This window comes from Conger conger, chromosome 18 (assembly GCF_963514075.1).
Source record: "Conger conger chromosome 18, fConCon1.1, whole genome shotgun sequence".
Taxonomy (NCBI): domain Eukaryota; kingdom Metazoa; phylum Chordata; class Actinopteri; order Anguilliformes; family Congridae; genus Conger; species Conger conger.
The window spans coordinates 23525956-23551329 of record NC_083777.1 but is presented as its reverse complement, the minus strand read 5'-3'; the positions used below and the strand labels follow the sequence as shown (position 1 = coordinate 23551329).

Genomic DNA, 25374 nt, shown 5'->3' with positions numbered 1-25374 from the left:
GGAGATTAAAGTTGAGGAAAACGGCTGTAACCTAACATTTCAGCAACGCGTACCCCTGAGACTCGATCTTGCTCCGCTGTTGTAAACGGTGCTCATTTTCCAATTAGACCGCTTTAATAATTAAAGATCTCTCTACCTCCCCGGTGGCGTATTTTGGGAAAGATCATTTCACCTGCAGCGTGACAAGACAGCGTGAAACTTTGGCTCACCACACTGTAACATGGAGGATAAAGAGCTCCCTGCCTGCTATATCACCCCCGCTGAGACTATGCACTGGCACTGAATGCCAGCATGCGACAATGACCACAATATCATCATTTGAAAAGAATGATGAGGGCACTGATGGATCAATTGCCTATAAAAAGATTTTTAGTTTTATTTTTTTATAAGTCGGTATCGCTCAGAGAAAATCACTACCGAGGACAGAGTTAGTTCACATGCTGGACCTTCTGCTCAAAAGACGCTCAGAGACACATATCAAATGTGTTTTCTAAGCTGCAAAACACAAAGCACATGCATTTTGGAGCACAACCAAAAAAAAAGTTGTTTACGCACCATTTATGTTTTACGTGGGGTTACAAGTTCTGTACTGACTAGCTTTATGAAAGGGGCTTCTGGAGAAAGAACTGAAAACGAACCCCAAAAAACCCCTTCCAATTACCGGCTTTATCTTCAGAGCTCTGGTTCGCGAGGCTTCGCAATTCATCACGGACACAGAAAAAGAACGGCACAATGAGGGCACAATGCACCGATAGCGGGAGGATAGAGGCGAGCGTCTCATCGCGACGCCGTCGTTCTGATCTCAGAGCCCGCCGCGCCGATGCTCAGGCCCGCCAGTCACATGACCGCACGCCGGCGTCTCTCCCGCCAAGCCCACGCTGCGGACCACGCGCGTCCGGAAAACGAACTCTGGGGGATTCGGCCCGCTGTCCGGAGACAGGGCACACCCTCAGTTGGAGGAAGACGGAGCAGTGTCACCCGAACACGATACTACGAGGTTTTCCCAAATACACTTCATTCAACATTGCATTTGTAGGCTACAGCAATGTGTACATTTTAAAAATACAGTAAAGTAAAAGAGCTCCTCCAATCCAGATCACTGGTTTACCACTTACATGAACACATGGGAGGGGACAAAGGCTTGGGCAGCACCAAACATTTCCCCAGTACCGACGCTGGGCTTTCCACCGACCGACGTCACAAAATGGACGCCGGCATATGCCACGGCGCCCGGCCCGTCGCCACAAAAAAGGGAGGTCTGTCACCCATCCCTGTGGGGCACGTCAGGGGCCACTGAGGGGCCGGGAGCCTGGCACAGCGACGGCGACCAAGCCGCTCTGAAAATAGCCTTTAATCAATCCCCCCCTCCAGCACCATCAGCCGCCAAAGGGCTGTCATCAGCGCGCTACCGTACAGCGAGAAGCCCATCTGAACACGAATGTGCCGGCTTGTTACAGCGGAGGGCGGGGCTGGTGACAGCACAGCGGCGGGTAATAAACACCATTGGCCATTAAACGGGCCCGGGCGCCGGCTTTCGAGCTAGTGTCCAATGAGCTCACAGAGAGCGCTGCAACTGCCCTTCTATAGTAGAGAGGACAGATTTTTTTTTAAAACATCACAACTCGGGTGAATCATGTTTAAAATGGGAACCAAGTCACAGAGCGCTCACACAAAACAACTAGTGAGAAACCCATGCTGCACCTTTCTGGCACACTGCAAAACTAGTTTTAAACAAACCAAGATGCTCATTTAGAGACACAATGTTTTCGTTTTTATGAATTTCGGATGAGAAACCCAGGTCCTCCCAGTGGTCATTAAAGTTCCCATGACACTCATCGCAAAGAGGAGGAGGTTCTCTCCCTCTCAGCTGATTTCTTGAGCATTCCTGCGCAAAATGGCTGCAGTACATCACCCAGGTGTGTGCAACGCATTGGTGCTTTGAGTGTGAGAAAAGTGCTATAAAAAGCAAGGCATTGTCATTATTATTATTTTTACAAGTTCTATTAGGTTCACAATATTCATAGCATGCTTTAAAAAAAAAACAAAAAAAAACAAAAACAAACCATCATTCATTTTTCAATCTCTGGGGGGACTGTTTGCGAATCCAGTGGTTACATATATTCACACCAATGACCTCTTTAAGACCAAGCATGTGGAAATAAACCATTGCAAAATTGCAGTCCCTCACTAACCCCACCCCTCGCTCTGTAAGATGGGCAATGAATGTTTCATGCTCAATTAGGTCTGTGCTAAAACGAGGGGGGAGAGACGCACCGGATGGGAACGGCCAGTCATCCGAGGGAATCTCACGATTTCTCCAGGAGGCTTCAGGTGACTCTCAGTGAAGTGTCATTCGGCAACTCCTCCTTGACTCTAGCGCTGCAGAAGGCAGCTTGTTGACACACAATCAGCCGCATGCCAGGCAGAGGGGCTCTCTGAAGATTTCAGGCCCGTCTCGTGATTCGCGAATACCGCAAACACAACCTCGTGCATCGGGACACGCCCATCATACCTAATTGACAGGAGCAATCCCACGACTTCACACATCAGTGACAGCCGCTTGGTCCGACGCCACTCCCGAGATCCATTGCGGCTTCCACGGTGCAGAGTACCGCGTGCCATCTACACATCTGATACCCATGCTCCAGTGCTGACATCACACAGGGTGCATTCAGAGCTCGTGTGTGTAGAACATCACCAAGAGCCCGTTTCCTCTCCTCTCCACCTCTTACAGTCGGTCTCTCGCACCGCGGGAGGCATTTCGAAAGAGGGAGATTCACACAGAGACGTGACGGCAACTCTATTCTATTTATTATGGTTGGCGCAGCTAGCGTGCCAATGGCACTATTAACTAGCAAGGACAGAAAGCTCAACTGGAGTCACTAACACTAACATGAGTACACGCACGCGCGCACGCACACACATACGCAAACACAATTTATCTTTGCTTTTGATTCAGGGTAAGCAGGCGGACTAAATTATTACAACAAGTCAGGCCTACACAGACACAGTGGGCCAGCTATATATAGAGGCTTATACACAGAACTGAGCCTCTCCTTTCCTCATAAACACAGGCATCTGGATCCAGCTCAAACACTTTAATGGCTCCTCCACCAATGTTCCAGCAAACTGCTGTAAACTCGGCCAGCGAGCATGTGTGACCCTGTCACGTCTGTCTGGGACATGAGGTGACGACTTCGTTCAGCCATTATTTTCCTGACATGGACGATCGGATCAGAGGCTAGGGTCTGGAATCCAAAACTTCACATATAATATATATGGCAAGGTTTGCTCACGTTGCACATTGCTTTTGCTTTCTTTTGGAGTATTAGCACAAAAGGTTATTTGAAGGGTAAGATAAATGCACCACAGCAGATCAAATACTGTATGCAGATTCAAACCGTATTAACACATGAATTGCCACTGTCACACACTAGGATCATATTAACATTATAATTACAACTGACAAAGAATAAATATTACCCCCTCATTACAGAAATTGAAAACAGGCCATACATTTACAAAATGAAAGTAAACCCTTTTTGACCAATACATGCGCTATATAGCACAGCCATACATGACCCAGACCTATACAGAAAGGCATAAAAGAAAACGCTACAATAATGAGCAGGTGAGTGGTATTCTCACATGATCAATATTCTATTTTATCGTGAAAGGTGAATTTACCTCATCTGAATTTTCAGTTGCGGCGTCCTTTCCACCGCTAACGTTGCTGTTTTTTGAGCTGCTTTTAGCAGATTTTGTTGGTTCCTGTGGATGACAAGCCATACTTATTACATTAAATCCTTGTGCGCCTCGGCACCTCCCATCTCGGTGTTGCCATCAGTTAGCCTACACGCCTAGTCAACGTCTCAGTCTACAGACAGGTCACCTAACACTCGTTACAGCAAGCATCATGATTGAGGCATTTGTGCAAATAATGTATTTTATATTTATTCGTTTGTTTTTCAGTCCCTTTCATGGACAGGGTTCGGAAAAAAAGGTGTACCAAGTGTTGCTACTGCTGGCAGCTTACGATATTTTCCAGTGCAACTTCGCTAGCTTGCCACCCGCGCTATGCACAGGCCTATGTGTGTAAGAACAGTGCACTAAATTCCTGTCTATTCAAACCCACCTCGCTCCGTGAACACACAGAAAATGGCCCAATTTCCACTGTACCCGACAACCACACTGTCACAAATTTTTGTTTAAACGGTCGGCTTGTGATCCGAGTATTCATATCGTTCACGTATTTCCGCCAGGGACATAAGTGGGGATTATAAAAGTATTCCGAGCAAAACGCTGCAATAAAATAATAACGAACTGCACAATGATAAAGCATATCCGCTACATGATATCGACACTAAAGTAGTGACCAGACAATATTTCTGGCAACAACAGACATACTGTGATTAAAACCAACGTTGGAAAATAAATCCATATAAACTTACAGCTAGACTTGATTTGAATGTGCGTTTATGTAACATAGGCTAACTGGTAGCTGGTTAGCTGAATTGTATTGGTAGCTGGTATAGTACACACTATCGAAAATCAGTTCGTGCACCAACAGGCAAAAATGCGTTTTAATTTAAGTTCCAGTAAATCACAACATTTATTGTAAGATTAAAGTAACTGTTTCCAAAAATATAATCTTTGTACTCGTAAAGGCAATAGAATAATCTTAAAGTACAATTGTCATTCATTTAGCATTTCGTTTAATAGGAAGACTGGATAAAAATTGGAAATAAAATTGAGTACTTGTTATTTACCACTGAATATGTCCGGCAAGCTAACTACTAAAATATGAGAAGAGGAAGGACACTGCACGGTTTGAAAGGTAGGTTGCTAGCCTAGGCCTTAAGAAGACTAATACAAAATCCGGCTAGCTAGCTAGCTAGTTTGTGAATTCAATTGCAATATCTCTATAAAGACATTTATCTAACACACATTCTCTGAAAATATAAACATCATTCTCTAACAGTTCCCGTTACAATCTTTTCCTCTGTATTACCTTCTCTTTTTTAGTTTTATTCGGCATTTTGCGGCGATTGTTGATGTTTTTCACGGTGACTCCGTGAGTGACTTCCCCGGGACTTGGTCGCTCTCCACTCGGTTACCTCCAGCTCCCTGCGCCCTTCCAGGCCGACATTATTTTCATTGGCCTGTGAGACGTCAAACTACCTAGTGACAAAAATGTTGGAATTTCTGATTGGGCAAATGTATTTTCAAAGATTATTTCCCTCGACTCTTAGTCCAAGCTGTAGGGGGGGCACTCTACCAAGTAAAGACAACAGTAAATTGATACGAGATTTTAATATTTCAACAGAAATTAAACACTCCAGATGTTTTGTAACACGAGTAACAAATACATATTTATGATATACGACATCAATTGTATTTGAGAAACATACGTTGTCGTAGGGTATATTCAGAAAGGGGCCCAGCATACAGCTTGTATGAATAATTTTGGCCCTTCAACTCGATAGCCACAGTACAAGAATGCCAGAAGCCAGAATACATTTGGACATTGGTTCGATTTAAAAGTAACCCAAATTTAATGAAACAAATAAATATTCTCGGCCAACTGAAAACCAGAGGTAAATATTGTATCTTACTTCAAAACATTATACTATAGTCACATTTCAACGCAAATATTGAGAATTTTTCTATGCGTTTTAAAGGGCAAACATAATGTTCTAAAAAGTGCGTGTCAGTAAACGGACGCTGTGTTTTAAGATTCAATTTAAACCCATTTGTGCCTCATATGCACAGGAATGCTTCCCCAAAATTATTGTGCTTCATCTCTGGCTCCCCCAGTGATGTACCTAGCAGTTAATTATTGCATTGCATAATTTCCAGTACATACTTATTCAATATTAAAGGCAAACACAATGCAAAACATTCAATACAATACAATGCAAGTTAATCATGCATTTTTATAGATCTTTTCAGTATGAAGGACTTGGTAAGACACCCAGGTCATTCCCCTTGTGTGACCCAGAAATGGCCCTTGGCACTATTGTTAGCAGATGAGAATCACACAATGTAAAAGTACAATGGGTGACAGGTTATCAGTAATGAGTGATGACACATACTGTATGCTACCTGCCAGCTTTCCAGCAGGGCCATGAACCTGTACTTGTGTACAGTGACCTCATTGTACCCATGTTACTTCAGCACAACTAATAAATGTTCAGGCTATACACAAGTTATAGGCCAGAGACTAACCATTTTCTTGTACAGGCAAAACGACCATATGCTGGACACGACAGACTGGACTCAGTGACTGGATGCAATTGGCTTCATCTTAAGAGTGTTCCTCTGAACATGTTCATTCCAAATGCCTGCCAGGAACCTTGCCTGCCAGCTGTCACCAGTGAGATGGCCCTCTCCTACAGTCCTGGTTGAAGACGACGGATGACAGGAACGTGCTTCAGGACTCCACCCCAGGGTTGCTGTCAGAGGGGGACAACCAGGCACTCTGTCCCGGGGCCCTTATGGTCACAATGGTCTGTGAACCAATGGTAAATATTACTGTCCTGGATTCTGGAATAATATTGCTTTAATGTTGTCCCAGGCCCTGGTCCTCTCATAGGCAGTTCCAAACTTGGATGGAGAATCTCCATTCAAAATTGAGGACTAGGCTTAATCTGGGCCCTTAGTGAGCTACTCAGAGGCTATAGTCCGGTAAAATGTTATTATTTTACTTTTATTATATGCACTTTCCAGTGAAAAACATCCATATATATATATATAAAGGGTCATTATGAAAGATATAGAAGCTGATTATCAGTGGTATCAAACTGAAACATGGTGGGCTGCAGTAGTTTTTCATGGTCTCAGCAGCGGATTTGAGAACACACAAGTTCTGTTGAATAATTAATACCAGCAGACAATTCCATCATAGGCAGTGAAATTAGGAAATTAAGTCAATAATTTTCAAATGCATTTTATTGAAGAAGAACAATTACAAATCTCCCTTCTCTAATGCATATGCCATTTGGATGTAAACAACCCCAAGCCCTAATTGTCATGTGCTGTTTGGCAGCCTCATTATTCAAACTAGAACATAAACAATGTGGCATACACAGAAATAAATTACTTTCAGCTGAACTACTCTAAAGTAGCAGTCTTCCAAATTATCATAAATTCTAGAAAACAACTTTGAGCAAATGGATAAAGCTGGTATCCCTAGGGAAATAAAAACAGCCACCACTAACAAAAGATCTATGCACATTTAAAGAATCAGGTTACACCATGCCACCTGTGACTTTGCCTGACAATAGCTGTCCTTGCAAAGCATTTGTGAGTTTCTCATCTTACCTGTAGCCGGTCAGAAAACCGCATTTCCCAGATGGCACCATGGAGAGTAATCGCTTTGACCTTGATCAGTTTAAAAGAACGTGGTTTTGCAGGAGCTAAACAGCTTGCTACACACGGTTGCTGCCACTTCTCATATTGCAGACATGGGTGGGCAATGGGGTGTAGGATCATCACTAACCCCCACCCTCATTTGCACTCAATTGTACACAATTCAGGCAGTATATTTTGACTAACAGTCAAGTTACCTCCATTTTTTTTGGGCTGTGTAAAGTGCTTATTACCACTGTTCTCCAGTAGGGCTCACACAGACCTGAGTAAGACTAACTAACAGGCAGCGAAACAGAGTAGCTTGCGGGCTCCTGATTGGTCAGCTGGGGGCCGCTGGTGTGCAATGAGATGCTGTCATCCTGGCCAATCCCTGGGCGAAGATAGGGCCAACTGTATGTCACCCTGTGAGGCTGCCAGCCACAGTACGGATTCGACAGTGGACCGTGGGACACACCTGCAGCATTTTAAATCTCATTAGAGCATGAATTCTTTTCCTAACAATGCATCTTTTCAACGGGCCAATTTTCTTTTCCTGAATAAAAGTAGCAGGTGGTATGCCTTGCATCACAAAATATTTCCAAAGGTTAGTGGTTAGTGGTAGCATGTGAGCATTAGTAGCATCAGGTAGAACTTGCATACCATTGAAAATTCAGGATAAGTCCATTATAAAAAGGTGTAAAAAGCCAAGCTGGCAACAAGGTATATATATTTTGCACAATATGCTTGAAAATGGTTTTTAGACCTTTTTCTAATGGACTTTTCAGTGGCACGCAAGTTTGTTTTACCTGACGCTCCAATTTGTTTTAAGGACATTCTTTAGAGGAAATATTACCGATTTCCCACACAATATTTTTATCAGTAGTTTCACGGCATGGTTTTATAGAATTCAATATTTGAAAAGATTTTAATTATTTTGCATCATTGATAATACGAGGTTCAGGTGCATCTGGAGCACTACTGGCTTCATACTGTACCTGGTTCAGTTGAACAGGCTGTCCATTCCCTGTATACTTAACACTGCTGCCTTTAGTAGGATATACATTTAAAATCTACTGGGCAAGCAAACAGTTGAAGACGCTGAAGGAGTACGTTAGTAAGGAGTAAGTTTAAAAAAAAAAAAAATGCAGGTGAATAAAGCCCTAAATCATTTGTACATTTATGTTTAAGCTAAGATACAGATTTGTATCTAAGCTTAAGCATAAAAAAAATTGTCCTTCTTGCTGCAACAGTGACTGTTCTCAGAAAACAGGGAACAGTCCAAATCTATCTTTAGTTAAGTGGAAAACAGAACTTCGATTCATGATGCAAATAAGCCAATTTAGTCCATCTCCCCTTAGCATTTTGCAAACACTAGGGACCATTCTGCATTATATCAAGCCTGGTCTTCAATCAAAGGGTCTCTGATTCCATTATAAGCTCTTATAAGCAACAACCCTCTAGGTAAAACAAAATTTTGTTGATTCAAAATTGTCCATATTTGCGCATAAGCATTTCACCCCAAACCAACCACTCAAAACATTCAAAACTGAAACATGGTGATTCAAGAGGAAAATCTGGTAGCCAACATATTTATTTGAATGCCAACTCTGCATAACTACCAACAAAAAAACAACAAGGCAAGTATGTTTAATTTCTCAAATGTCTAATACAGAACAGCATTTAGCACTTGCTGAAGGCAAAACAAAATAATTCCACAATTCCACATCCAGCTGTGATGTTCATGAATACATACTTTTTTTTTTTCATCCACATCTTCCAGGATTTTTTGCCGTTTGCTGCAACAAGCAACATACACTTGAAATAGTGATTTGAGATTAAACAGACAAATGCCTTTTAAAACTAGTTTTGGTCCTCGTATCATCCTCCTTACCAATCTCGTCTTCTCGTCCAGGTTCTGCTCTCCTTCCTGCATTAACTTGTCTTTGATTTAAAAAAAACAAAACAAAAAAAAACAACAAAGATAAAAGCTTATGAGTCTGTAGAGATGAATCGTACATCAAAAATAAAATACGATTATACTGCTACTTGTTCATTACCTTTTCTTAGGAAGGTAAGGTAGGATTTGACATTTTTTCTGTAATGGTCTGAAAAGCGGGAGAGAAACACAATGCATGTACAGCATACGAAAAGGAGCATTTATTAAAACAGTGAAAGTGTGTCATCTGTTACCGAGCACTCACTCCCAGCTTCCCCAGTCTCATTTACACAAGTTACGGGTTTAGTGTGTGAGGGTTTGTGAGTGGGTACATCATTTCGATGGCTCTCGAGTCCTCACAAACCACCTTCAATCCGGCTCTAAACCTGCACTAGCCTCTCGACAGCTCCCACCCTCAATCCCCGCTGTCCACATCGACACTGATATCACATCCCATACCGAGGAAACCCGACTGCACTGCCACCCGAACGCCTCAACAGTCCCATCCCTCGTTTTTTTCCCCCATCAGGAAACAGAAAACTCCACTTTATCCAGCTACTCAAAGTTAAACGTGAACATATCGAGGTCCCCCATGTCTAACTGGGGATAGGGGCCGTCTTTTTCCGGGTTGGGAATTATTTCGAGTGTCTGCTCGTCGAGCTGCACGCCGGCGCTGCAGTCAGACGTCGGCTCTTTCTGGACATCGGTCCCGGTTTTACTTTCGGTTTTTGGAGCGCTCGCGCTCACGCCCACGCCCACGCCCGAGTCCTTGCTCTTTGGGGTTTCTGCGCTCTTGGGCCGCCTCGCCCCGGCGAGGGGGGCCGAGCCCCCTTTGACGCCGCTGCTGTAAAAGATGTCGTACAAGTCCTGCGCCTTCGCCGCGGCCAAGCTGGACTTGGGCTTCTCGCTCTTGGAGCCCTCGGACAGGGTCATGTGGACCAGGGGAGGAGGGCACACCAGGACGGCCACGGCCTGCTCGCTCTCGGGGACCCCGGGGGCGGCCACGTCCGACTCAAAGCTCATGAGGCGCATGCCTGGGGGCGGCAGCGCCTGCGGCCGGGCCACGGGGTTCGTTTTGGCGGGCAACTTTTGAACGTCCGGCGAGGGCCTCTTCTCAACTTTGTCTGAGGCCGGGGCCGTTTTCACCGGCACTTCGGCCGTTTTCAAAACCACCTCTTCGCCGCCGAACGCCTTGGATATGAGGTCCGGCGTGAGCACGGCGTCCTTCTTAACCTCGGACTTGACCACTGGCAAAGGCTTACCATTATTGGCACCGGAGGGTTTGATCGAAAGGAAGGTTTTCAAAGGGGCAGGCTTGCTGGAGGCGATGGGACTGGACTTCCTCAAGACCATCATGGGCGCAGTCAAGGTTTTTTTCGCGACGGCGGGCGCGGGCTGCACAGAGGCGAACGGCACCCACGCGCTCGAGGGAGGGATGACGGTTTTCCCCGACAGCTTGATCGCGATGCCCTTCGCCTTCGAGAAGGTACCCTTCCCTTCTTCTTGGTCTTCGCCGTCATCGTCGTCCTCGTCTTCCACTGCGTCGTCCATCGCTTTCTCTTCCTTGCCGACCTCGTTCTCTTTTTCCTTCTCCTTCTCCTTCTCCGGTTTTTTCCAGCTGAACTTCCCGAAAGCGGAGGCGGCGGCGGCGGCGCTCTTGACCGCCTCCTCGTTCCTCTTCCTCACCTTCGCCAGGATGGAGGGGCTGGGCCCGCAGATCACCTTGGGGACGTTAACGGGCTTCTCCACCGCCGGCTCCTCGGGCTTCTGGGGCTCGGGTTTGACCTCCCGCACCGGGGTCCTCCTCCGAGACTCCTTCTCCCTTCGGACACTTACGTGCCTCTCCTCTCTGTGCCCGGAGGGCTGGTCCTCCCTGCGTCCCGGCACCCTCTCCTCCCTGTGGCTGGAGGAGGACTCCTCTTTGTGGATTTTGGACTTTTCGTCTCTGGAGCTGTGGGACTTCCGTTCTCTGTGACTGGGAGGGGGCTCGTCCCGGGGACTGGGGGGTCGGTCCTCCTTTGACTCCGAGGGCTCGGTCTCCAGTTTTCGTTTGAGCTCGGAGTGCTTTCTCTCTCTGCTGTCCATGCCCACAGAGAGGCCGGCCTGCCGGTCCAGATTCCTCCTCTGTTCGTACAGTGGGTACTCGTCCATGCGTTTCTGCGGGAGGAAGACCAGACAAAAGCTGTGTTTTTAAAAAGAATCACCTTCAGGTTCAGTAGCGGATGCAAGTGATACACAGGTATATATTTTAAAGGTATGCCTCCTATAACTCCCTTGCTACACGTCCCTCATTAAAAGGGTTGGTTCCTTTTCGGTTTTAAATTCTTTTTAAAATATATTTCTATGCTAGCATTTGTTTTTGTTCAATTGGCCCAGACAGGGTTTCAGTGCAGCGAAGAGTATTTTAGCCAGCTAATGAAGCTTCTGATGATCAGACAACCATAGCTGGTATAGGATCATTCAGCCTTCATTATCTTGGGCACAGTGGGGTCCTGGGTTGCATACACTATCAGAAAAAGTTCCAACTGAACAATAATATTGGTGGTAATTATTTGGAATAATAAAAAACAGGTGATACATATACATACATTACTGTACAATCTCTGCAGGCACAACACTGCTGTAAAAGCTGCACTGTAGTTACTGGCAGAGTATATTCTGGCTTTAGACCACAAACTGACAAACTGAGTGCCCCTACCCCAGCACTGCAAAGCTGGAAGATTGTCTGTAAAGATCTTAAAATATCCTTCACTACACACAAACATTGTCTGGGACAAGAACATGATGAACATTCATTCCCAATGAAAGATCTCCACTGTCCAGAACGTCAAGAATTATATTAAATGGTATAATAATGATAATAATTATATTGAAATGCTTTCAGACAGCACTGATTAACATAATGCAAGGTGGATGCAGTGCTATGAGCATTGGGGCATATACAAAAACGCACCTTAGATAGAGGGCTCCTAGTGTCTTTAACGATTTTAGGGGGTTTTAAGGATAATTTTATTTGTAATCAATCTCACAAATGGAATATGGAATGGAATATGCACAGCTACAGAAAAGGGGGTTTCTTAAAATTGAAAAATCATAAAGATTTGGAAAGGATCCGGCTCCTTCAAAAGCTATTCCCCAAAACTGAAGCATGATCGTAAGTCTTGCACATTCGAAACCAGCGCTTCCAATCTTTTTAAGGACCCATTTTCAAGGATTCGCAGAGACCCTGGAGAAATGTGGAGCGGCAGAAGCAACAGCAGACGCGGTTCTGCTCCATGCATTACCTTGTACTTCCCATTGTGCTTGTGACAAGTGACGTGCTCTTCAGCGCAAATTTGATCCCCAAAAAACTCTTCGCACAGCTGGCAGTAAAATCCCATCACAGGGACCAAAAACTCACAACCTGCAAGAACAGCACAGACAAGGTGCTGAGAGATCGGACAGCTACAACAAAAACAGTCTGGTGAATTCGTATTGGCCTTCACCACACCGTCTTCGCCGGTAGAATACAAAGTCACAAAATGTACAGGACAGGGTTAATATAGCTCACACCTTCCCCCAAGAACAGCCCGAGAAGATTTAGAAGGATCTTCTGAAAATTGTTGAATTCACCCTACTTCATAAAATGGACAGGTTGTTGCCTGTATTTATCATGGTAATACTGAAAATAAACATCCTGACTTTCTGTCATGCTTGGCAAAACCAATCTCCCGATTTTGCCATTTGTAATAGAATTCCTGTCACGCGTTCGACGGATGGCAGCTAGAGCTGAGGGAAATACGGAAAAGGCTGCACAGACTCTCATTAGTTCTCTTCCTGGTTTTTTGATGTTATTTTTTGACGTATGATTTGATTGGCCCAGACAGGAAATACACTTCAAGTAACTCCCAAGCAGGTTGTACAGGGATGTTATACTTGTGTACATTACCAGATTATTCTTTAGAAAATATATATTACATCTTATTTTAGTGTTGCACCATTTCCTACAGTGTAGAAATGGTGCACTGTTGGAAAGTACTGGTACAATATAAAAAATGATGTTTATAATTTTGAATTCATGGTATGAAATGAATCCAATCATACGCACAGTCCCTGGAAATATGTTGTTGGCAAACTGCTTTTGAACACCCCTCTACCAGCCACAGTGATACTGGCTGGTCAACAGAAATATAATTCAATACCTGGGCAAATCAAATCATACACAAAAACTGAACTATCAAAAAAAAAAAAAAAAAAAAAAAAGCTTGACAATTTACTGGACTAACACGGCTAAGTACCTGCAAGTTTTTATATAGGATTAATTTTGAAACTGCATATTTTCTAAATGAGATGAACATAATGACAATCCACTAAAAGTCTGAATGCTGATGCACGTACTCTCATATTAAATGGTTGTAGTTGTACACAACGATGCCATTGGGTGCAATTTGTCTTAAGACAGGAATGCCATCTTCTGAAGCAGAGCATTATACAAACTATACCCTGGGGGTTTGGCATTATAGTCTGCAAATAGCGCAAGGAAATAAATAAAAAAAGCTATCTTTCCTCTTTTGGTGAATTTCTCCCCATCAAATCTAAGCCAGTATGGTTCCTATAGATGCTGAGCACGTTTATGAATTGGGATTGAAATGAACGTGATATTCCTTGTCTCACTTCCCCATATACAACTAGATGAGCTGTAGTACCCTTAGCCGGCCTGACTATCTTCTCTCCCGGAGTCCGTTTCTTCTCCTTGCTGGAGGAATTTGATGCCCAGGGTCGATCATATGGGTCAAGAGTCTATATTGTAAAATGACAAAAGTGTTTGTGACTGTAAAAAAATAATTGTATTAACACCGAAATGGTGCAAAAAGCTGACTCAAATGATAAATTCCAACATCGGGAGCACTTGTTGTACATAGTCTACTTATGTGTGAACTACATAATGGAAGTAATTACAATGATTTATTACTACAACTTACATTTAACTGTTAAACTAGGCACTACATTCTCACTGGCACAATGCCAGTGAGAATAAGTTTCTTAATATATGTAGACCTATATAGTACTTATGAAGCAACTGAGCAATTATGAAGACCTAAATTGACATAGACCTACGATCAAGGATACTTCTCAATGAAAACAAAAAAGATTATGCCACAGAAATAAAGCACATACTTTGGCTAGTTTAACATATAAAGAAAAATGCATTAAAAAAAATATAAAACCACCCTCACAAAAACAAAATCATACCAACCTTTCTGTGTGATTTACTGTGCAAGTGTGTGAAAAAATCGAACATGGAGCCACAGACGGTGTTACAGTTTTTACACCAGTGGTTCCCGGAATCGTAGTATTCGTACAGCTCGGGCGATTTTTCTGGCGATCGAGTGGCATGCTGGCTTTTTGGCTTGTGTTTTTCAGGACTGGACCCCGAAGCGGACGCGGCCTAATCAGAAAGACGGGGAAAGAGTCAGCTGTTGGTTCCAGGTTTCCAGAAACAAAATACAAATGACATCAAAAAAAAAACATCCAACAAAAACATCCTGTGAAAAAAATGAAATAAAAAATCAAGACAAATGCAATTTAATTCCCGATTCCTCAATCATTGAAGTTTTTCAAAACGGTCTTACCTTCGTGATTTAGTAGCTCTGTATTCCAGCCTTGAAGGAGTTATACTGAAAATTGACCAATTTCCTTGGGATGAAATCTACAATGACCTCCAATCACACTGCCGGCAGCAGAGTCAAAACCACGGTCTGGGCCGCGAAACGGTTTCCGGGGAAACGACCCGGTTCAGGCTCTGCACGCGGCGGGGAAACTCGCGACGCGCCGGCGGTGGACCCGGCCCTTCTGCCTCCCGAGTCCTCTCAGAAGCGCTGAGGTCTGGCTCGTGCAGCGCACACCGACGAGAAATCAGCGCTTCTGAGTGGCGCAAGGGGGGCAATCTGACTGCGACGCCTTCCTTTCCAAAAGGGACGTGAGCCGAGTGAGGATGACGAGTCTCCTCAAATGGGTAAGACGTCTGCGCTCTCTAGTGTTCCTTCCAACACATTTATTCACATCGTCAAACGATTATAGCAAATGCCGCAACGGATGGAAAAATGGGCCCTGAACAATCATCAATTATTACCATGGCTTTTCCCCGGGTATTTCAGAGGGATTGGTGCGTCGATTACGCATTTTAATTATCTGCTTTGCCAAACGGCTCTTAATACCTGACTTTCCCCGACAGAGATTTGTTGGACATTTAGAGTGGCCTGAAAGGGAACTTTCACACCAAATTGAAAACCAACTTAACATTTTAAAATGCAAGTTCATGATCTCATGCACAGAAAATTTGGTGGAGCCCTGATGTACTTGCAAATTTCCGCGGTGAGTAGTGCAAGCCCTTTGAAAGAAATACCGGTATGATAGAGAATACAGACACTTATATTGCGCTCCCTTGTTTGGTGCTTTCACAAATTGGATGGAGGATTGTTGCTTACAGCCACGATGGACATGGATAGAGAGAAAATCCCAAATGACTTGTAAGGACACTTCAGAAAAGCTAATCTCCAATATGGATTATTTTGTTCTGGGTTGTTTCCGATTGAACTGGAATGCTTCCAAACTGCATGTACACTAGTAACTGGACCTAGCTGACTTCCCTAGGTGACCCTGAGGCCACCTCAGTTCACTGGTTAATTTCACAGCCAAGTGAGGGGGCTTCACAGTCATATTTGGCATAAAGCTCCTCACAAACCAAACAGCACTTATACGTTCAATTACACCAGGTGTGAAAGTGCCTCAAGGTGAGCACCCACAGTAATTCTGCCATAACGCTGGTTTATTATTAAACGATGGGACATAATTTAGCCCCCATTACAGACAATTTTCCCAACACTAAACACAAAAAAGCAGAAGAGAGTGTGCCTGACTTAGCTTGCCAGGAGGCCTTTTGTTTTGGTACATACATGCAGCATTTCTCAGGGCAGCTTGCCTCTGAAAAAGATTTTTGCCAGCAAACTTTGATAAGGCATGACCTTGATACTTGCTCATGAACTCCTCTACTCCATATGCCAAATAAACAAGAGAAAAGGAGTGTTCTCCTTTCTATTCATTAAAACTGCAATTGCTAACTGCTGAACTGGACTAACTGGAGGTCACACAATGGCAATTTTGTTTGGAGACAACACTCCTAAAACAATGCAATCTGTACAGCAACCAAGACGACTACTCTGGTTGATTAAATGCGCAGGATGGGCGATTAGCTTTGAACGTGTTGGTTGTGCTCCACCTATGGCAATATTAAGCACATTATGTTGCTATGCCCATGAGGATTTGGGAGGAAAGATTTGGGTTTAAGAAAATATTTATTTGTTAATCTGCTGCCGTTATAATTTTTGAAGCATGTTTTTGTGTTTAAGTATGACATTATTTTATGTGTGTGTGAACATGTATGTGTGTGTGTGTGTTTGAACGCACGCACGCACACACACACACACACACGTTTGTAAATTATCCATTTGACCAACGTTAGCAGATGTATGGCCTCTAGGTAAAGTCAAGTTGGTCTTGAAGAGCAATGCTCTTAGCATGAAATTAAATAAGCATGTTAATTGACATTACAGCCAGGCAATGGCACAGGTCACCCTGCCATCCTTATACACACATACAAACAAACACACATGCAGAGTGCATACACACATATTTGGTACACAGACACACACACAAGCTTTTGGCCTTTGATAGGAGCAGACAAAAGAGAGAGACAGACGGAAAGATAGAAGGAGAGAAAGAGACATAGGGAGGGAGGGAGGGAGGGAGAGAGAGCAGAAGAGAGAAAGCCAGGAAGCCAGAGAGCAAGGCTTTTTACCAAAGCCTCAACGAGCAGGAGGAGTGCATCTGGCACAGCACTTAGTTCTACCTTAGCGGAAGCGGCGCTAGCGGAGGGCGGCTTATCCAGGGTCTTCTCCGCGGAGGGGGGCTGGCGCTCCCGGGACCCCCGGCTGGCTTTGCGGTGCTTGTCCGCGCCGTGCATGCCCAGGATGAGCGCCACCTTGTCCAGCTCCGCCCGCTTCTGCTCGGCCGCCACGTGCTCCTTGCGGAGCTTGGAGATCTGCGCCATCACCTCCTCCTGCAGCCGGCCCAGCTCCGCCAGCAGGGGGTCCTTGTGCCCGTCCTTCTCCCGACGCTTCTTCCGCAAGAGCTCCCCTGCGGGGAGAGGGGGAGAGGGAGAGAGGAGAGAGAGAGAGAGAGAGAGAGAGAGAGAGAGAGAGAGAGAGAGAGAGAGAGAGAGAGAGAGCCGAACCCCTCCCCCCGATTACTACATCAGGAGTTACCGTCTACGCGCCCCCCCCAACACGCAAAACCGACGTCCCCTTCTTAAGGCAAGCCAAACCCCTCCCCCAAATTACCACGTCAGGAGTTACCATCGGCGCGCCCCCCAACACGCAAAACCGACGTCCCCTTCTTAAGGAAAGCCAAGCCCTTACAGCCCAAACCTTTTCTCGGTTTCATGCATTTTTGCAAGTCTGGGTTCAACCCGGCATCGCGACCGGTCTGTATTTTTGTAGATGTTTAAAATGTAATACAATTCTTGCAAATACATTAGGTTCTCAGAACACCAATGTGCAATTTCATGCACCATTAATTAAAATCAACTCCTCTTGCTAAAACAGGTTTTCGTACGCACAACAAATTTCAATACAATAACTTTCAAATGCAGGTTAAGAGTACTTGAGTGTGAGGTCTACCGGTACACATCAGCTACAGATTCTGTAATTATCGGACCAGTCGGGACAGTGACAGGATTTCAGACAGGTGGGAGGTACCTTGTTGTTTTCGTAACCGCTCCAGTTCCTTCATGAGGTACTCTTTCTTCTTCATGCGCACATCTCGTTCCTTCTTCAGTTTCTCCTTTTCTTCGATGACCTTGATTTTGCAAGTGACAGGTTGAACACTGAGGTAAAGTTCTCTCAAGAGCGTTTACACTAGACAAGGCAGATTTATGTTGTTAAACTGTACTTCAACTGTACTGGGGTGAAACACCCCGTCTTGTGTGGAATCCAAAAGCAAAAACTGTAATGCAAAAACTCACAAAAAAAGGCATAAGAGAGTACCTTCTCTTTTTGACAGGCTTGGTTTTTCTCTTCCGACAGTTGCAGTGATTGGCTAACCTCCACTCTCGCAATCTGACTGGTATAACCGTCTTCAGAGTCCGGCTTTGATGCTGAGAATTGAAGACATTGCACAGTCTTCAGTTTTATGTCCCTGTTTAGTACACAAGATTAGCCAAGTCCATTTCTCAACTAACCCTTTAAGGTGTAAGATCAATATATGATTTTAGAAGGTACAACTGACAATTCTACTGCAGATTAAACAATAACTACATTTAACTGTGGACATGTGGTGTCCCACAGGGGTCAGTGCTTGGGCTCATCCTGTTTTCAATCTACTGGGGTCCACTTGGGCAATTAATCATGTACCACCACACCACCTTCCAGTGTTATGCTGACGATGTCTAGGTGTACATCAAACCCCAACCCCATCAACAGTGGTTCCAACCTCAACCACTGTCCAGAGGACCTCCATTCCTGGATGAAGGCCAACTTGCACCCGCTGGACAGCAACAAGGCATAGCTTCAGTTATGCTGACCGGCACACCCAAACTATCCATTGCCAGCAGCATACAGTATGTCCTTCCCTCAACGGACAATCCATTTTCCTGTCGTCTGGTGTCACCAACCTTGGTGTTAAGTTTGATGCAAACCCACATCAAACACATCTGCAAAACTTCCGTTTATCATCTCAAAAAGACTGAAGCCATTCCTCTCCAAAACCAATGCTAAATCATGCTTCCATCTTTTCACAGCTTGACCACCGTAATGCCCTCCTCTCCAGTCTCCCAGCCAAATCCATCAACCGCCTTCAACTGATCCAGGACAGTGCAGCTAGTGTTCACCAGTTCAACAAAGTCAGTTCCCATCAGCCCCATACTTTTCCAATTTGATTGGCTTAATCCAGGATTAAACAGACCCTGGCACCCTCTATCAATGCTTTTAAAACAGGCCTTAAAACTCTACCAAGGGTTCCCTTTAAACCTTCTTCGACTTGATCACTGCTTTAAAAAAATGCTTTACTAATTTATTCTTTGTAACCTTTCCTTCTTGCTTTGCTGTGAAGCCTTTTGAAATTTGCTCAAGCAAATGAGAAGCGCTACGTAAATGGAATGTACTATTATTATTACTATTATTAGAACACTGACTTCTGAAAGAATATTCCAGTTAGGGCAATGTCAGGTAATGTTAGTTCACATACCCACATATTTTTAGCAAGCCTCTACAGCCAGCACTGATACCATTTAATCTTGTTTTAAGCCCTGCACAGACTTGAGTGGACCATTTCTGTATTATCGGTGCATACCTTTTTCTGAGGTTCACCCAATTTCTTTGCCAGGCGGAAGCCTTTTTTAAACCCAAGTGGGATGTCCAAACTAAACATGGCTGTGCCAGTCGCCATCCACTTGAAGACATTCACAATGCAATGAAAGCAGTGGCTACTACAACTTATTACCAATCATAAACAAGTATGTAAATTATCAGTGAGATAGCCATCAAAACCTCAAGCTGAAAAAAAGCTTGACAACTCTCCATTCTCTCACCCTTGCTCGCAGACTGCGACGACCTTGAATCCTTGGCTTCCAAGGGAACGGTCTCAATGACTCTCAGGTAGGGGCGTGCGGATGCACTAGAAACAGGGACATCTTCCACGGGGGAGTGGGGCGGCAGCAATGTTGGGGGAGGGTACATGGGCCATCCCTGTGGCATGTAGGGCATGTAACTCTCATACTGGCCATAGCCAGGCGGAGGGTAGTTTGGAGGGGGCATAGGATAGGTCGGAGTCTGGCTTTGGTAGCCCGACATCGTTTGAATGGTGTGGGCTCCCATAGTGGTGACCGGCGGGGCGACGGAGGTAAGGTTGGGAAGGGGGTTCATGCTGACGGTGACGCGGGGCTGGGCGGCGGTCTTCCCCAGCACGGGGATCCCCCAGCTTTTGTCCTCCACCTTCACTTCCAGCTCCGACCTGCCGGCATCGGTCAGGGACTCGCTGAGCGAGACCTGCCGAGAGGGATGGGACGATACGGAGCGCCTCTCCGAGTCGGGGGATCGCTTCCGGCTGCGGCCCTGGCTGTGGCTGTGACTGGGGCTACGGCTGGGGCTACGACTGCTGCCGCTGCTGCTGCTGGTGCTGCTGTGGCTCTTGCGCCGGTTCCAGCTGCCGGACTTGGCCCTCCGCTCCTGCAGCCTCTCTGCCCGGCGGGAGGACCCCGGGGGAGGGTTCTTCCCGTGCAGCCGCTCCTGCGTCCTGGTCGCCATCTTGCTGATCTCCGCCACGCCCAGGTCCAGGCCGATGGTCTTCAGCAGGTCCTGGATTTTTTCGTACTCCGCCACTTCCTCCCTCTCCTTGGCCTCCTGCGGATCGAGCCCAGGCAGGTACCTTTCGGATTGGGACTGTTGTTGGGTCCCCCCCCCCTTGCCGCCATTGTTCTGAGCAGGGCTAGCGACAGGTTGGCCACGGTGGAGGTACCGCACGTCCGGCTGGCCCTGGTGGTGGGAGGCCCGGAGCAAGCGTGCGTCCAGGCGGTCGTCGCCAGCCGCGCCACCATGACGATACGGCGAGTCGGCCGCACCCGAGTACGCCTCGCTCAGGAGCTCGTGAGACACCCCAGCCTGGCCGAGGCAACGCTGCACGAATTCCCGACCGCCGGGATACTCCAGCTCTTCCACCTTAGTGTCCTGATAATGGGCCATCGCCAACTTGCCGTCGTGATACTTTGCGATTTCGGGCCTGCCGTCACTGTAATGGGACAGTTCAGGCTGGCCGTGCACTTGAGGCGCTCTGGCTGGGGTTGCCGAGTGGGTCTGCGGGGAAGCTTTTTCCTTGTCGCCCTCATCTTCGTCCCCGTCCCCGTAGAGGAACTTCTCTTCGTCCTCAATGTCCGCAATGCTTTTCCTCTTCTCCTGCAGATCGGGCACGTTCCCCATTACGCCCAAAATCCTGGAGAAGCCACTGCTGTCCTGCCTGACCCTTTCGTGCGGGAGGAGAAACTCGCCAATGGCGCCCCCTTCTGTCTCTTGCTTGACCATGCTGAGAATTTCCTCGTACTGGCCCATGTTCAGACCGTGCGCCATTGCCTGCACTCTCTGGTCGTGAGGCTGCTCTGCCATTTCACCCAGCATGGAGGCGAAAAGGCCGGACTCCATCCCCTTGGATACGGCGCTGAGGAAACGCTCCGTCTCTCTGGAGAGACTGCTGCTCGTATGCTCTCCTGAGCCATCCACGGGGGAATCGCTGCTCTAGAAAAACAAAACACAGAAACAATGATAAGAGACACGACACAAAGACGTAACACGCACGTTTAGCTGAACATTGCTGGAACGCGATGGAAGCAACGTCACCAGCACGTCACGAAGGGCCGTTTACCTGCAGGGCTGCAGGGGAGTCCGTCTCGGAGTCGACGCGCTTTTTCAGGATGGATTTCGTCGGTGCGGCCAGCATGTCCTCCAGCTCTTTGCGACGGCGGGCCATATCCAGCTCCCGAAACTCATCGGCGTGAACGCGCTTGCCCTTTGCGGTGGGGCTGGGACTCCTGCTGTTGGTGCTGCTGCTGCTGCCGCTGCGGCTCCTGCTCTTCTCCCTCAGGTGGCTCCGGCCCCGGCTCCTGCTCCGCACCCGGCTTTTGCTCCGCCCCCGGCTTTTGCTCCGCCCCCGACTTTTGCTCCGCCCCCGACTACGCCCCCGACTCCTGCTCCTGCTCTGGCTCCGCGGCCGGCTTTTACTCCGGGCCCGGCTCTTGCTCCGCCCGCGGCTCTTTCCCCGGCTGCGACTCCTGCTCCGCCCCCGGCCGTGACTGTGACTCCGGCTCCTTCTGCCCCGGCTGGGACTCCGCCGCCTGTACCGCTCGTCTGGCCCCCGATCGTAGCCCGACCGCATATCAGAGGGATGCTTGTAGCGAGGATCCCCCATGTGGTAATCTCTGTCGGGTGAAATATATTAAGAAATCGTATAGCATGAATACTGACAATGCCAACAACATACTTCCAGAAATATTACGAGGAAGTGAAAAACAAAAACGAACAAAAAGAATTATTCAGTGAGGCAATGAGGAACAAAATTACAAAATGCGACAAAAAACTGTTTGGCAATGACTGTGTATGAAGTCACTGAATTGTGTCCAATGACAGGCAACATTACACACATTAAAATTCCTCTTGTGACCCTCCAGGTCCAATACCCAAATCAGTCGGCGTTCCCCTTTCCGTGCTTTACCTGTCGTAATGATGCTCTGAATTCCGAGAGCTCCGTGGTGCCTGTGAACCAGTCAACTCGTTGCCCACGGTGATCACCAGACTATGGTCAATGGAGACGTCACCACGGGTTGGCGATGGAGTGAGTCGCTGTACAGCAACACAAAAGGTCAATGAATACCAGTACTTTGCTGGAATGAAAACCTGTATACCCTGGTATAAATAAATAAAAAAGCTAAACAAAGACAACCCAGTGAACACACTACCTTCCAACGACTTTGTGACAATGTTGTCAGGAGGCTGAATGTTTAAAGTGATCTCAGCAAGGTTGTCACAAGCTTCTGGGGAATTTCATTTTGAGGTTGTAACAACGTCCTGGGTACGCTAATTAATGATAATGGACAACATTGTGGGCACCAAAGCAATATGTTGTCACAACGTTGTCATAATGTTGTGTTTGCTGGGCTGGGAGCTCCAGTGGGTGAGGCTTTCACCTAACCACTGCACTAAAATGACAAATGTAATGTGTAAACCACGTTGAATCCATCCATCCATTATCTGAACCCGCTTATCCTGATCAGGGTCGCAGAGGGGCTGGAGCCTATCCCAGCATACATTGGGCGAAAGGCAGGAATACACCCTGGACAGGTCGCCAGTCCATCGCAGGGCACACACACCATTCACTCACACACTCATACCTACAGGCAATTTAGACTCTCCAATCAGCCGAACCTGCATGTCTTTGGACTGTGGGAGGAAACCAGAGTACCCGGAGGAAACCCATGCAGACACGGGGAGAACATGCAAACTCCGCACAGAGAGGCCCCGGCCAACGGGGATTCGAACCCAGGACCTCCTTGCTGTGAGGCGGCAGTGCTACCCACTGCACCATCCGTGCCGCCCTACCACGTTGAATGAACCAGATTTAATATTTTGAGATGTTCATTTATTTTTGCCTTTAATACAAAATTTTACAAAATTTACAAAATGTAAACCCAGTTCAGGGTGAACAGAATGCATCTCTGAAAAAAACATGTGGGTAAGGTGTTGCAAACAATGTGTCATTTTGGGGTCCAGCAGAAAACAAAATTATTTTCAGGGGTGTCTAAGGTCTGAAAAGTTCGGGAACCGAGCATCACCAAACCCATGCAAATATTTGTATATTTGTAGTTTTCTTTCCGAGGGTATCTACCAACGACACATAACTTTCGGTTGCTATTGCAGCCTGTTTACAATGGTGTAAAATATTTTTTAATGTCCCTGGCAACAGTTAATTACGGAATACCGGTGTACTCTTTACTTTAGCTAGAGATTCCAACCATTTTCAACTCGTTACCTACCAATGGCATCCAGTTGAATTAGCTCAGTTTAATTATGTCGCCGAAATGAGCTTGATGCTCAGCTAATATTAGTTCAGCATTTAAAATTAAGAGTTGTTAGCTAGTCACATTTCAATTAAAAAGTGACGTAGTCCTATCACTTTTGACGGCTTTGGCATAAGGCTTCTGGACAGAGACCCTAGCTAATTGGCAATCTAAAAGTGTAATTCACTAGACCGATGTCCTTGTTAATACATTTCTTGGGAATGTTTGCAGTAACTATAGCCACTTGCGTTAACGTTAGGTCTAAGGTCCTTCGTGAAAACCGTATTAACATAGCTAGCTAGCTCTGGCTAAATTCCTAATTCCAGAGTATGGAGCTAGCTAGCTAATTAGCTATCAGTACAGTAAACCCGACTGTACCGTTACCTTGCTTAGGTGCTCTCTTGGAGGAGGCCCATTGCCTCGAAATTCGCCGCTCGGTCCCCGATAGCTGGATGAGTTGGGAGATGAATATCGCCTGCGAGGTGGGGAACGGCGATAGTCTTCCGGATAGCCGTGGTGGTAGCCATGTCGCTCTCGGTCTTCTCGATAAGGCCCGTGTGGCAAAGAACGACCTGGACCGGGTGGCGAGTGGCCGTGATGCGGAGGGCCGTATGGCCGGGGAAACCCTCCTCGGTGTGGGCGTCCACGAAACATGATTTCGTAAAGTAAATGCCTATTCGCAGTAGTTTATTGGAACAAACCCATATATTTTAAGTACGTAATAAAATACTTGCTTCGCACACCACACTTATATTTTTGTTCCATCCGGTTCCTTGTCTTCTTCCATTACATTTTGCGAATGATTAAAAACAACTGAAATGTCACCTCCTGCCACCTATCGTTCTGGAGCAACATACCGTGTTCCCTGTAAAACGTGCTTGTCTCATTTTACAGTTGCAAACTGTTCACGAAGTGGCAAATTAGCGTGGAAATAATGATGTTTGTGGACCAAAAGGAAAAGGGGTGTATTTGTATGTGTGTAATTCCAAATCATAACAGAAAATATATTATAACTTCATTTATTTTTTTGTTATGTTACGATTTGGAATTACACACATACAAATACACCCCTTTTCCTTGTAACATTTTTAACACGACTCATGTAAGCGCACCCCATGTTATCAGTATTAGTGATGTGTTGCGTTTACAAATAGAATTAAAAAGTGGAGTATCGGTAGGTTATTAGCAACCTTCCATAGATTAGTGTACCATTTTGTTTGTACATAACCATTTAAAGTAGGTTTCTACAGAATCAGTTCAGGATAAGAACCCTACTCAAGGTTACCTAACGGGGATTTTTATTTCCATTAATAATATTTGTACTGTTATTATTGTGTGGAGTGTTTTTAACGAAGCCATGGGTGTGAGGTAGTTATGAGCAAATCCAGACACGAGGAGGTCTGATTAAAAGGCTATTGGGGATAATTTACTGTTTTTCGTATTTATAAAGTTC

The 25374-nt window shown here is 45.9% G+C and overlaps 2 protein-coding genes across 6 annotated transcripts in view; both read right to left on the bottom strand.

Moving 5' to 3' along the window:
- Nucleotides 1-5108, bottom strand: part of ppp2r5d (protein phosphatase 2, regulatory subunit B', delta) — a 30271-nt gene extending 25163 nt beyond the window's left edge. The window contains exons 1-2 of the mRNA XM_061227639.1: nt 5012-5108; nt 3688-3771 (exon numbers count right to left, since the gene is read on the bottom strand). Of these exons, the coding sequence (XP_061083623.1) occupies nt 3688-3771; nt 5012-5038 (111 nt within the window). The 5' untranslated portion in view covers nt 5039-5108. The remainder of the gene's footprint in view (nt 1-3687; nt 3772-5011) is intronic.
- A 1825-nt stretch (nt 5109-6933) lies between these two features.
- Nucleotides 6934-24727, bottom strand: znf318 (zinc finger protein 318). 5 transcript variants are annotated; one of them, XR_009706374.1, is made up of 13 exons: nt 24306-24727; nt 22580-22707; nt 21734-22286; nt 19911-21606; nt 18370-18479; nt 18082-18181; nt 17175-17461; nt 14523-14714; nt 13972-14065; nt 12571-12689; nt 9408-11443; nt 9242-9291; nt 8924-9146 (listed from the first exon to the last, which is right to left on the bottom strand). XR_009706374.1 is itself a non-coding variant. In XM_061227942.1 (11 exons), exons 1-11 carry the CDS (start codon nt 24573-24575, stop codon nt 9842-9844), a joined length of 5151 nt encoding a protein of 1716 aa, XP_061083926.1. In that variant the 5' UTR covers nt 24576-24727; the 3' UTR covers nt 8924-9841. The 5 variants fall into 5 exon arrangements, 1 of the variants encoding a protein (XP_061083926.1); XR_009706373.1 differs by lacking the exon at nt 8924-9146 and adding an exon at nt 6934-7825 and having other exon boundaries at nt 9242-11443; XR_009706372.1 differs by having other exon boundaries at nt 9242-11443.
- Between the last annotated feature and the right edge of the window lie 647 nt (nt 24728-25374).

What these genes read in the sequence shown, in the direction of transcription:
- znf318 (XM_061227942.1), bottom strand. Translation starts at nt 24,575, where the DNA reads ATGTTTCGTGGACGCCCACACCGAGGAGGGTTTCCCCGGCCATACGGC. An exon ending in TCAGAGCATCATTACGACAG is followed by an intron (nt 22,287 to 22,579) that starts GTAAAGCACGGA and finishes TTCACCCGACAG; the next exon opens with AGATTACCACATGGGGGATC. An exon ending in GCGGTTACGAAAACAACAAG is followed by an intron (nt 17,462 to 18,081) that starts GTACCTCCCACC and finishes CTCTCCCCGCAG; the next exon opens with GGGAGCTCTTGCGGAAGAAG.